The sequence below is a fragment of the Lissotriton helveticus genome, chromosome 3_1 (assembly GCF_964261635.1).
Source record: "Lissotriton helveticus chromosome 3_1, aLisHel1.1, whole genome shotgun sequence".
Classification (NCBI taxonomy): Eukaryota; Metazoa; Chordata; class Amphibia; order Caudata; family Salamandridae; genus Lissotriton; species Lissotriton helveticus.
In genome coordinates this window covers 1136389814-1136402277 of record NC_136061.1, presented here as the reverse complement: position 1 = coordinate 1136402277, position 12464 = coordinate 1136389814, and the positions used below count along the sequence as shown (strand labels likewise).

General features: G+C 48.4%; 1 protein-coding gene across 3 annotated transcripts in view; it reads right to left on the bottom strand.

The window, feature by feature from the left end:
- STAM2 (signal transducing adaptor molecule 2) overlaps positions 1–12055 on the bottom strand; it is a 489661-nt gene extending 477606 nt beyond the window's left edge. Inside the window, exon 1 of one of the 3 annotated variants that reach the window (XM_078681742.1) lies at positions 11853–12055. In XM_078681742.1, the coding sequence (XP_078537868.1) occupies positions 11853–11892 (40 nt within the window). In that variant the 5' untranslated portion in view covers positions 11893–12055. The remainder of the gene's footprint in view (positions 1–11852) is intronic. The other 2 variants (XM_078681743.1, XM_078681744.1) reach the window with 2 other exon arrangements.
- Positions 12056–12464: the final 409 nt, after the last annotated feature.

Here is a 12464-nt window from a genome sequence, read left to right as displayed (position 1 = left end):
GATAAATACAACCGTATTTTTTCCTCTTCCTTAGGCTAAAAAGCAGAATGGGAGTAGGCAAAATGAAATGAAAGCAGTTGGTGATCTGTTAACAGAGATTCGAGTCGGGAAATGCATGTTAACACTCAATTAAGACCTAGCCTGGGCCTTGCCTATACCTTTTTGCTTAATCCCCGGCCCTGCTCTGTGCAGGCAGCACAGGCGCACAACGCACTAGTGCTGAAACTTGGGGCTTGTGCTGAAAAATATATTTTAAGCAGACAACAGAGCTTTCTAGTGTTTTTTTTCTTTCTTTTTTACACAAGTGAGTCCTTCTGTTTTGTTTTCCAATGGCCACTGGTGTTGCCACTGGCACTTGCCGCTTAGGCTAACGTGTACATTTCTAGGACCCCTCGGTGCATTCCCTTGGCGCTGGCTCAGTTGGTTTGTGACCTACATTTTTTTAACATTGTTTGGATTTCAGTCCGGATTCCACAAGAAAGGAGTTTGCGCTGTTAAAATGCACACTTGTGTGTTCACTGTTCAGTGGATGGTTCACTTCTAAAAGATGCAATCGGGCCACAGTGACGGTAGCTGCAGTTCCCAGTGTGCAATCTGACAGAAGTTTTCCAAAGAGACTTGCTGTTTCCTAATACCCAATTCTTGTGTGTTCTATGATGTTTCTATTTCAGTGTTTAAGGAATAGAATATCCAGCTGAATAGTATTCGTGTTTTTGAGCCTCAGAAAGCTGAAAAGGCTGGGTCTGCCTTGCATTGATTCCAATCTGTAACAAATTAGCTGTACAGAGTTCTCTACAGAAGGCTCAGTGTTAGGCAAATGACATCACCAATCCTCTGATGACATCACAGAGTTGATCTCTGATATCAGCCTAAGTCCTTCAACAGCCTCCTACTTGCCCCTAAGGGCCCAGGGGCAGCAAGAGCAAGATCAGATGTGGAAGCTAGAACTGCGACCTCACACGGTGTGAGCGTATGTCACACTATTGGCTCCCTTCATATGGTCGCGAAGAGCTGTTATCATAGTGCTAGGCAAGGTGAGCCGGAAACCCTTGCACAGAGCAGCCTTCCAGCTTGTGTGTGGAGGCTCTCCTTTGCTGACATCCATAAAGGGGGTTGCAAGCAACCTCCCTAGGAAATTAGTGGTAGCCTCTAAAGCTCTTGCTAGAGTTTTAGGGGAGAGGGGTGTGTGGTTCTCAGGCAACTCGCTTGCCATCCCTCTCCTTGTTTATGCCCCCTCCTCTTCCTCCCCCTCTCTCTTATAGTGAAAAGTTTTTAAAGTTGTCAGGTATGGGGCACTTAACACTCTAATAGGCCCTTTAAAACCCTCCTTAGTTTCTTTTCTGCTCCTGCCTTCTTCATTACCCCTGGTGCAGGGGTAGAAACCAACAAGGGCAGTGCTACCACGAGTACCCATGGTCACTTTACCACCACTAACCAGTGCTAAAGTGCTTGCGCTCTTACCTTTCAAACATGGTAAAATTGGCTTACACTGAATTGGCAGTTTTGATTTACTTGTAAGTCCCTAGAAATGTGGTTCTACATGTACCCAGGGACTGTACATTAAATGCTACTAGTGGGCCTGCAACACTTATTGTGCCACCCACTTAAGTAGGCTATTTAACCCCTTCGACGCTCATGACGAGCTGGGCTCGTCATGCAGTAGCCTCCTGCTACGCTCATGACGAGCCCAGCTCGTCATGAATGTGCGAGGATCGCGAAATCCCAGCACAGCAGGGGAATTCCCATAGCATCCAAGAGGTTAAAGATGTGTCATGTCAAGGCCAGGGCCTTTATGTTAATTTGTTATGCTTTCTGGCCAGGGCGCCATGCCATTTGAGACATTTCCATGCCTTCTGTCAGCCTGGGTGGTTATGTGTGACGTTTCCATGCTTTCTGGTCTGGATGCTTAATTATGTGTGCTATTTCCATAGTTTCTGGCCTCAGTGACCTGGAGCTGAAGGCTCATGTGTGACATTTCCATGCTTACTGGCCTGGTTGCTTGCTCGCTACACACCATGTGGGGGGCTGGTCTCACTTTTACTTTGTTCTCTCCGATTCACTTCTTGTGTCTATTTTTGGTGCTCTCTGAAAAAATGTCTATTGGTACATATGACTGGGTGGGTAACCTGGTGCTCTTTAAGGTCATCATCTACCATTTACTGTGCTTTGAGAGTTGATACAATTGAATATGTAATGGAAAATGTGCTGTAAAATTCACCATTTTGATCTGTTGTTTTCCAAAATTTTCTTAGGGGGGAGAACCCCCCAAACCCCCCTAGTAGCGGTCGGGCTAGCTCGCTACGCACCGGACGGGGGCTGGTCTGCCAAAATTTGCCAGGGCTGCTTTCAGTTCCCAGTCCGGCCCTGATCATGAATGCCTTATTACAGTCCACAGAGTGAGAAAGGCACGTACAGGAGGACGGCGATTCTCAGTGAACACTGCCAGGTTGTGGAACACCCTCCCTCTTCAACTAAGGACGGAATCAGATCACCTCCGTTTTAGGAAATCACTGAAAACGCACCTCTTCCCCTGATCCCCCCCTTCCCCCTTCTCCTGGGCACTCCACTCCCACTCCCTCTACTGTCACGGTTTCAGCGCTGGGATGCTTCCGGGTTACTATGCGCTCTACAAAACCCAAATAATAATAATAATAATAATAATAATAATAATAATAATAATAATAACTTGTTGCAAAGCGCTCCGATACCCTGGGTCCAGCTAGCGCTATATAAAACTCATAAAATAAAATAAATAAATAAATCTGTAAATAAATTGTAATTGTCCAGATAAGGAGATCTATCCTTGGGGTGCACGGGGTAGATTCACCTCCTCTAGTTACTAAACTTTATGTTAAGCGTTCAATCGTCTCTGTGCGGTTAAGACACTTAAAACCAGTTTTCTTAGATATTTTTTAGTGCCTTCCTGACACAAGAGGTTTGATAACCTACCAACCCCAGTCTACTGGGGCGCTCTGTTCTTCAAATCTATGTTTAACTCTACTCTCGCCTACTAGCCAGCAGCTGCATTCTCCCTTCCCTCATTACTTTCTCTTCCACAGCCTGCTTGCTAAACACAACACCCCTCCCCTGGCAGGAGCTCACGTGCAAGGGACAGAAAAAACAGCTGACGGGCCTGCTATTAATAAATGAACAGAAGGTCACCACGAATTAAACTAAAACAATGTATAAGCAGACCTAATAGTATCGTCTAGAGAAACTTACTGCAGATGGATGAGTGGTAATAAAGGGGAAACATCTTTTAAAATATAAGATGCCGTTTCCTTATGTGGCTCGTGTGGTCAATGCAAGAGCTAAATGTGTATGGTGAGATGTGTCAATAAGTTATAAATGCACGGACCTAATGCGTACCATGAGAGGTGTCAAATACGTCATGAATGCAAGGTCCTAATGTGTACCATGAGACGTGTCAAATAAGTCATAAATGCAAGGTCCTAATGTGCACCATGAGACGTGTCAATAAGCCATGAATGGAAGGACCTCAGGAGTCGTGACAGCCGCAATAAGGTCAATAACACCAACGCTATTGTACGCTTGCGCCTCCTAGGCGGGCTGTTTCCGCTGTTTATCTTCCAAAATGTGGAAAACTGGGTTTTCCACAGGGCAACAGAGAGGGCCGTGCGGTGCGACGTAGTGATCACAGAGCAGAAGAAATACGTGCGTTGTCCCACGAGCGGCCAATCGAAAGCAAGTGTGCGCTGCTTCGACTTCAAAAACAAAGGATTTCTTAAAAAACAGACAAAGAGGAGGGAGCGAATTTGTGACATTAACGCTTGAGTAATCGAGGTAATAACATAGTATTATAAAATTACCGTCTTTAAATACCTCTTGGAGTGCCAGGTGTTCCGTTTCGTGAGTCCGTACAGACCACCAGGGGCGGCTGGTGACATTTGAAAGTGGTGAGGCGTAAACTAATTTGCATTTTGCACCGCAGCGATCGAGCGCAGCGAGCGAGCCCGAACCACCTTGCATCCATCCATACATCATTCATGCATCCACCCATCTATCCACCCACCCACCCTGCATCCATACATCATTCATTCATGCATCCACCCATCCATCCATCATGCATCCACCCATCATGCATGCATCCATCCATACATCATTAATACATCCACCCATCCATCCACCCACCCACCCACCCCGCATCCATACATCATTCATTCATGCACCCACCAATCCATCCATCCATCCACCCATCCATCCATCATGCATCCACCCATCATGCATGCATCCATGCATGCATGCATCCATACATCATTCATGCATCCATCCATCCATCCACCCATCCATCCATCATGCATGCATCCATCATGCATCCATCCATACATCCATACATCCATACATCATTCATGCATCCACCCATCCATCCACCCGTCCTGCATCCATACATCATTCATTCATGCATCCACCCATCCACCCACCCATCCATCCTGCATCCATCATTCATGCATCCATCCACCCATTATGCATGCATCATCCATGCACCCATCCACCCACCCATCCACCGAACAATCATTAATGCACCCACCCTGCATCCATCCATCATTCATGTATTTTTATGACCATATAAAAATAAATTATGGACTCTAACAAGCCTTTAGGATCGATGTTGAAGGATGTGCCAGTTTACATATTACATCACCCCTACCTTTTTATGCTGGAAACCTTCTACCGCCCATGTATTTGCCATCCTGTAAGCCCTAGGTATGTACTATACAAATTCACATACAAACATACACCAACATGCATGCAATAATAAATGCATATATCATGCAATTCCGCCTCTACCGTTTGTTAACATTTTGAAATTTTATAACCTTAGTTCAAAGAGTACATTATATTTGTGGTGACAAAGTTGTTAACTCATTTTCTGGAAAATGTTTATAAAATGAAATCTGTTGAAGGCTGTTGTTGCAACTATCAAAATAGAAATTCTGAGAATTTTTACATTTCCAAAACCCCATGCCGTGAAATAAACGGGTGACCTGGAATACACGCACACATTTCTGCCGCAGATGCTTTAACACACTGAACTATCTCAAGTCATTTGTGCAAGCTAGTTTACTGGAACACCGAAAAACACACACTCTTACCTTGCTGCCGGTCCCGGTCCGCGCCACCTCTGGGCTCTGCTCCCCACACGTCACATGCTCACAGCGCCCCTGGCCAATCCTGGCGCCAGGGGCACAGGTACCCTCTCGCCCGCAGCACTCCCATTAGGGCTCCTGATGGGCATGCGCAACGCCGCCAAAACACAAGTGCGCATGCGTGGGCACGGGTAAAAATTCACCCTCCGTCCCCACGCATGCGTACTTGTGTTGCCGCCTGTACAATCATGTCAATGAATCAACATGACGCCCGCCCGGCGGTCTGACGTCATGTTGATTCATTGACATGATTGTCATGAGGGAGCTGCGGGCGGCGTCGGGCAGGGGGGGCTACGCCCCCACGCCCCAATGGACGAACCGCGCTCGCAGACCACGCGTTATTTGTAACCCTTATTTGTATTAAGCGTATCGGCTCCAGAAAGATGAAATACCTACTCAGCCATGCTGTGATGTAGTTGCAGCTTCGACAGAGCACCATTCTCACCTAGCGGGCGGGGGAGTGGTGGAGGGGAATCGGGAACCTGTAGTGTTGTGAAACTAATGCAACACCAAAAATTCCTGGATTCAAATAATTTATTCCAGAAGGGCCTGGACCTTCACCAAAACAGCTCCTCTGCTTGCACCCATCCCCTCCTAGAGGTCAGACCCCTGCGACGTTCCGACTCGGGGAAGGATGACGTCTGCTGCATAGACTGATAACATTAGCACAGTACAACACATCTACCCTCTTAAACAAAAAATAGATAAATAAACCTCTGACCATCACTATATAAGCAGTAGAAGAAAAATATAACACAAAAATGGGTAACGGAGAAAATAAAAAATAAGTGTTAAAAATTCAACACTAGAATTAAACTTGGATAAAATAAACCTCAGTCACCTTCACATATAAGATTATTCAGTCACTTGAGAGGCCTTCTCGTTCTTCTATCCAAACACTGCTCGGACACTGTGTTCCATGCACCAATCAGCAGCCAGGAGGGCTTCCTGCACAGTGCCACCTTCCACAGAAGCATCTGACTCCCAACACACACACACCGCCGTCCACAGGTACAGGGACACACACCATCACCAAGACACCTGGTCAGCACACAGAGACAGCAAGAGATGGCACGTTTACTTCACAATCATTTTCACCATCAGTTAAAGGCAAACATCATCTGATTGTGACTTCCTGCGTCATCTGTACGTATCTTCGAGGTTAAAGCCATTCTCTTCAAACGTCACACCTTTCCATTGTCCAACCTAACCGCAGGACGAAGAATTTCAGTCACTTTGTGAGCCTCAAACACAGTCACTTTGTGAGCCTCAAACAATGGTCTCTCACTTCCGTGAGCCTCCCAAGGTTTCTTCAGTCTGGCCGCTGTCCAACAGCAAGGTCAGCCGGACTGCAGCCGCGTCCATCATGATGCCCCTTAGTCAGTGGTCGAAGTGGGGAATAAAAAGTAGGGGAACTGTGGGTGGAGAATCAGGGGGCGGGAATAACCGAAGATTGGATCAGTGGGCGGAGTCAGGGTTGTGGCTAGAAATCGCAAAACATACCAATTTTTAGTACATTTAGCCTTTTTTACTGACCAGTTACAGCTTATAACGTTATTTAATTCAAACAATGGATAAACATGTTTATTTGAGGTTTAATTCAGGAAAAAGCAAATACTCATAGGGAATATAGGTTTATGTAAAGCGTGCGAAATATAAGCAGGAACAATGCCATGGGCGCAAATTCTGGATGGTGAATGTAAAAATTCAGGACAATGGGGTCAATATTCAGCACACTAATTCGGGACAACAGGAATGCTTCGCAGACACATCAGTGAATGTCATGCAATAGTATCTAAATAAATAGGCAAGGAACATAAGTACAAGTCACTTCTACCCCGTCACCGCTCCTTCCCTGTCATTTCCCCTGCCCAGTCACCGCTCCTGTCCAGTCACCGCTCCTGTCCAGTCACCGCTCCTGCCCCATCACTTCTCCTGCCCCTCTCCGTTCGCTGCCCCTATCCGTTCACTGCTGCCCCTATCCGTTCACTGCCGCCCCTATCCGTTCACTGCCGCCCCTATCCCTTCACTGCCGCCCCTATCCCTTCACTGCCGCCCCTATCCCTTCACTGCCGCCCCTATCCCTTCACTGCCGCCCCTATCCCTTCACTGCCGCCCCTATCCCTTCACTGCCGCCCCTATCCCTTCACTGCCGCCCCTATCCCTTCACTGCCGCCCCTATCCCTTCACTGCCGCCCCTATCCCTTCACTGCCGCCCCTATCCCTTCACTGCCGCCCCTATCCCTTCACTGCCGCCCCTATCCCTTCACTGCCGCCCCTATCCCTTCACTGCCGCCCCTATCCCTTCACTGCCGCCCCTATCCCTTCACTGCCCCTATCCCTTCACTGCCCCTATCCCTTCACTGCCGCCCCTATCCCTTCACTGCCGCCCCTATCCCTTCACTGCTGCCCCTATCCCTTCACTGCTGCCCCTATCCCTTCACTGCTGCCCCTATCCCTTCACTGCTGCCCCTATCCCTTCACTGCCCCTATCCCTTCACTGCCCCTATCCCTTCACTGCCCCTATCCCTTCACTGCCCCTATCCCTTCACTGCCCCTATCCCTTCACTGCCCCTATCCCTTCACTGCCCCTATACATTTTATCCGTTCACTGCTGCCCCTATCCGTTCACTGCTGCCCCTATCCGTTCACTGCTGCCCCTATCCGTTCACTGCTGCCCCTATCCGTTCACTGCTGCCCCTATCCGTTCACTGCTGCCCCTATCCGTTCACTGCTGCCCCTATCCGTTCACTGCTGCCCCTATCCGTTCACTGCTGCCCCTATCCGTTCACTGCCCCTATCCATTCACTGCCCCTACCCATTCACTGCCCCTACCCATTCACTGCCCCTACCCATTCACTGCCCCTACCCATTCACTGCCCCTACCCATTCACTGCCCCTACCCATTCACTGCCCCTATTCATTCACCGCTCCTGCCCGGTTCCCGCTCCTGCACATGCCTAATCACCGCTCCTGCCCCGTCAACTCTCCTGCCCCGTCAACTCTCCTGCCCCGTCAACTCTCCTGCCCCGTCAACTCTCCTGCCCCGTCAACTCTCCTGCCCCGTCAACTCTCCTGCCCCGTCAACTCTCCTGCCCCGTCAACTCTCCTGCCCCGTCAACTCTCCTGCCCCGTCAACTCTCCTGCCCCGTCAACTCTCCTGCCCCGTCAACTCTCCTGCCCCGTTGCCTCTCCTGACCGGTCACCTCTCCCGCCCCATCACCTCTACTAACGGGACAGCAAGTAAACAACCTTCATGTATGCAAGTAACTTGGTCAGCGCGCAAATGATTCCCTTAGCACGAGTCTTTACAGGCAGGGGTTTCCACGAAAATTCATGTCTTTAGAGCACATTCACTCAAGAGAACATTCACGCAAAATCACAATTGCTACAAACCACCAAAACTTGCTGTAGAAAACTGGGAACCTCCGAGATACTCGGTCAAAACGAACTCTTGGTCGCCTTTTCTGGTTCAGAGCAATACATGTCCAGTTCATTGCAGACTAGAACATTCCCCAACACCCCAAACAATTTTGTCCTGCAAAATACGGGTATATCCACAAATGCCGCGTTCAGAGCTGTCTGTTAAAAATGACAGGCCCTGAATAAGCAAAAGTACACAAAGCATCCAAGTCGATAAGCAAGTATCACGACAAAACACCAAGAGACTAACATCACATTACAGAACAGGCCTGGAATGTTAAATTAGCCGCTGTGCAGGAAAACCCCGAATTATTGTCTGGAAAGAACTACGGAGTATGCTGAAGCCACGGTGTGGCTGTGGATCTACAGTTTCTGGCCCTGGTTGCTTCATGACATTCGCAGGAATGGACATCTTCAAGGAGCTGGACAAAAGAGTATCAAGTTTAAACTAGATCAGTTGGCACGGACATTAGGGCCTAAAAACACAAGTCACAATTTTTCATGCGTTTGTTTACCTCACAAACTTCTTACAAAGACATCTTACCACCTTAACCAAAAAATAATCATGCAGGTTTCGCAGAGTTGGTGGCAAGTTCCCGACAGTCCTCAGTCTAGGGAAAGCTCCTCTGTAATCACCAACTCAGCATGATATGCTAAAGGCAGAGGGCGGCGCATTGTCATTCGAAAGGGTTAATCAGCCTTAATAGGAATGACAATGGGCTGCCCTCGGTCTGTGTGAGCTCAAGGAGGGGCTGCTGCAGCCTCTGGAGTGAAGTGCGAGCAGCCCCTGGAAGATGAAAGAATAATCGTTTTGTAAGTTGGACTATTCTTGCTGTCCCGGGACCATTTTTTGAATGGCAGAAGTAGGGGAACGGACTGAAAGAATTTTTAAAAGTAGGGGCACGCCGTGCCCTCCCGATCCCGCCCACTTCTACCACTGCCCTTAGTCAGCTCTTGCTCCACAATATGCGCCCTGACGTCATCAACAGTATGTTTACTGCGCCCGCCTCAATTAACTAATCAGAATTACCCATCAGAACAATACAACATTATCTTTGGGGCAACCTTAAAAAAATAAAAATAGACTCGTAATTTGGCCACAGTGCGCAGGTTTTACGGCCATAAGATACAACGCTCACATATGACGGCCACCGGATATCGCGGGAGTGTAGTTTAGTAAACAATTGTAATAACATCGCCAGACACTTTTTTTTAAATATAGCAGAGGCACTAAACCACTAATCCCACAATTTCAAAATTACTGTGCAATTTCCAGCAGGACTCCGAGCTGCTCACATGTTTCTTCTTCCTTTTCAAGGGCAGCGTTAAACCCTCCATCACCCCCCACCGCCACCATGGGAGGAGGTCTGTATCTGGCTAGCTACAGACCCGGCCCTAGCCAGGAAAACAAGCACACGAGTGGTGCGCGCGCGCTGCAGTGAGCCATGTGTTTGGCATTATCGTGCACGCGCCTGCGCACGATAATGCAAACCACGTTACCCTTTGGTAACAGACACCAATAGGCCATGAAAGGAGCAACGCGCCCGCCTTTGGCCTATTGCGTGCCCGGTTTCTAAAATACAAGCAGGTACAAGCCAATCCCGTACCAAAAAATAAAAAGCACACGCACAAGCATATGCAATTTCTATGTACAGTTTTAAACCCCCAACAGAAGGGCTCTCACGCTGCACGAGCAGTGCTACGCACTGCAAAGCAGGTGCGAGCCCTAAAAAACGACAAGGTGAAGGATGGAATGCTTGAATTAATCCCAGCCACTGGCAATCCCTTGGGCTGCATCACAATCCATTGCTTTTTGTCCACCATGCCCCTTCAGTCTTGACCCTGCTCCTCATGGGAACAGTCCAGCACAAACTGGCAGGCCAGGTCCTCCCTGAACCGTAACACAAGTAACCCAGGACCGGTCTCACCCTTGTTCTTGGCTCTTCAGACAGGTATAGCTTGCTTCCAATGGTACAGCGAGCCTGGAACCCACGTCTGGGTATACCCACCGCACTTAAAGAGTCAAATGCAAATACAACACAGTGATTGGTGGAATGCTTGAATTAATCTCAGCCACTAGCAATCACTCGGACCACATTCCATTCCACCTTTTTTCACCCACCATGCTACCTCAGTGGCTAAAATTAATTGAAACCTTCCATCAATCACTTTTTGTATACTTTAGTGTGGCAACAACATCAGCAAGTGGGGCTGCTGTCTATCATTTCCTGGTGGGCTACGGGGCCAGCACTACTAACCAGTAGGACTGCCCATTTGAGACACCTCACAAGCAGAGCTAAGTCTTTAATACTAGTCAGCTGTAAAGTGTGTCACATTAATAATACTCAATTGTAGGGCTGCAGCTCTAACGCTGCTTGACAGCAGGGTTACCATCTCCATATTACTGCCATACCGAGTCATCACTTAGCTATTACTATCGAACACATAATAAATATAGGTACCACTGCATTTACTATGTTAATTTAATGTATTTTTGTCGCAATGATCCTCTTGCAGTAGCACCGTTTTAGAACTTTAACATTACAGCTGGAATAATACTTTATGGCTGTAATGGTGCTGTACTGATACCCGCTGGCAACACTGCTGCTTTAGTTGTACTCTATGGCAATGCTGGTATGGTAGTTGCACCAGCTGGAAGTTTTAGTGATGTTTCAGTGAGTGTCTATGCCAGCACTCCTGCTTGTTACTTTATTACTGCTGCTGTTGTAATACAACGGTGTGACGAAAGTGCTTCTTTAAGCTTTGTGTGAGTGTCTATCCTTCGATCCCACCTGAGACCTGTCACTTTAATACTTCCTGGTGGAGGCTATTCTCCAGCGCTGCAGCTGTTTCACTGGTTTTCTGACAGTGCTGTCACTTTAATGTTACTACTCTTCGGCAGCAGTGCACTTTTTACTCAACCGTCGAAACTTTGTGTTTCTTACTGTGTTCTGTGAATGGATTTTTACGGTGTACTTACTGGGGGTCTTAGGACATGTACATTTCCACCATGGGGGTATTTGTGAAGGAGTGGGCCAAGTCCAGAACAGCTGTAAACAAGGATGGACCTGTTGAGCTAATTACAGGGCCCTTCCTGGTACGAGGTGGGTCGCGGAGCTACTAATTCCTGGCTACTTGGGACTGTCACTTCCGGGAAACCGTGGACATCGGATAGTCATGTCAGGGATCCCCAGCCTCCCCCTGTCAGGTGTCCGGAGCCTGAGTCAGGCTGGAAGACCAATGTCCGCCGCACCCACTCACCGACATCCTGCTCGAAGGGGTTGGATCCGAAGAGCGGCATGGTGCCGACCTCCGCGCCGCTGGTCCAGGCACCGCTGTCCGCCCTCAGGCCTCTCTTAGCACCTCTTTGGGTTTAGGTTAGAAGAGCAACTAGGAAGCACAGCGACGTCGGAACTGGAGTCTCACGTGACCGTGCGTCAACGCACCTGCGTAGTTCCAGCCTCAAGCGCCGCCCTCCTGTGACTGATGCTAAGAGAGGCATTTCGAGGCCTTGGATTCTGATTGGCCAAGTGTGGTGACGTACGGCGTTGAGTGGAGCGATGGGAAAACAGTGTTACGGAACTGAGTCCAGTCGCAACCAGATGAGTGTTTGTCGTATTGGTGCGTGTTGTCACTGGCTGGAGAAGCTGCACGTGTTAGCGAAACTGTGACTGTTGTGCCTGATCCCGTTGCGGAATGAACCTTGATATTGCGTTGGAAGCAGAGGTCGAAGCGTGCTATACAAAAAAAGAATTGTGATCCTGAGGGTAATGGGGGCAAGAGCAATTAGTAGGTGTGTAAAATCGGGGGCACTAAGCACACATGCTATGAAAATAACAGCCACATGCTTACAGGGGCGTAGTAGAGTAGGGT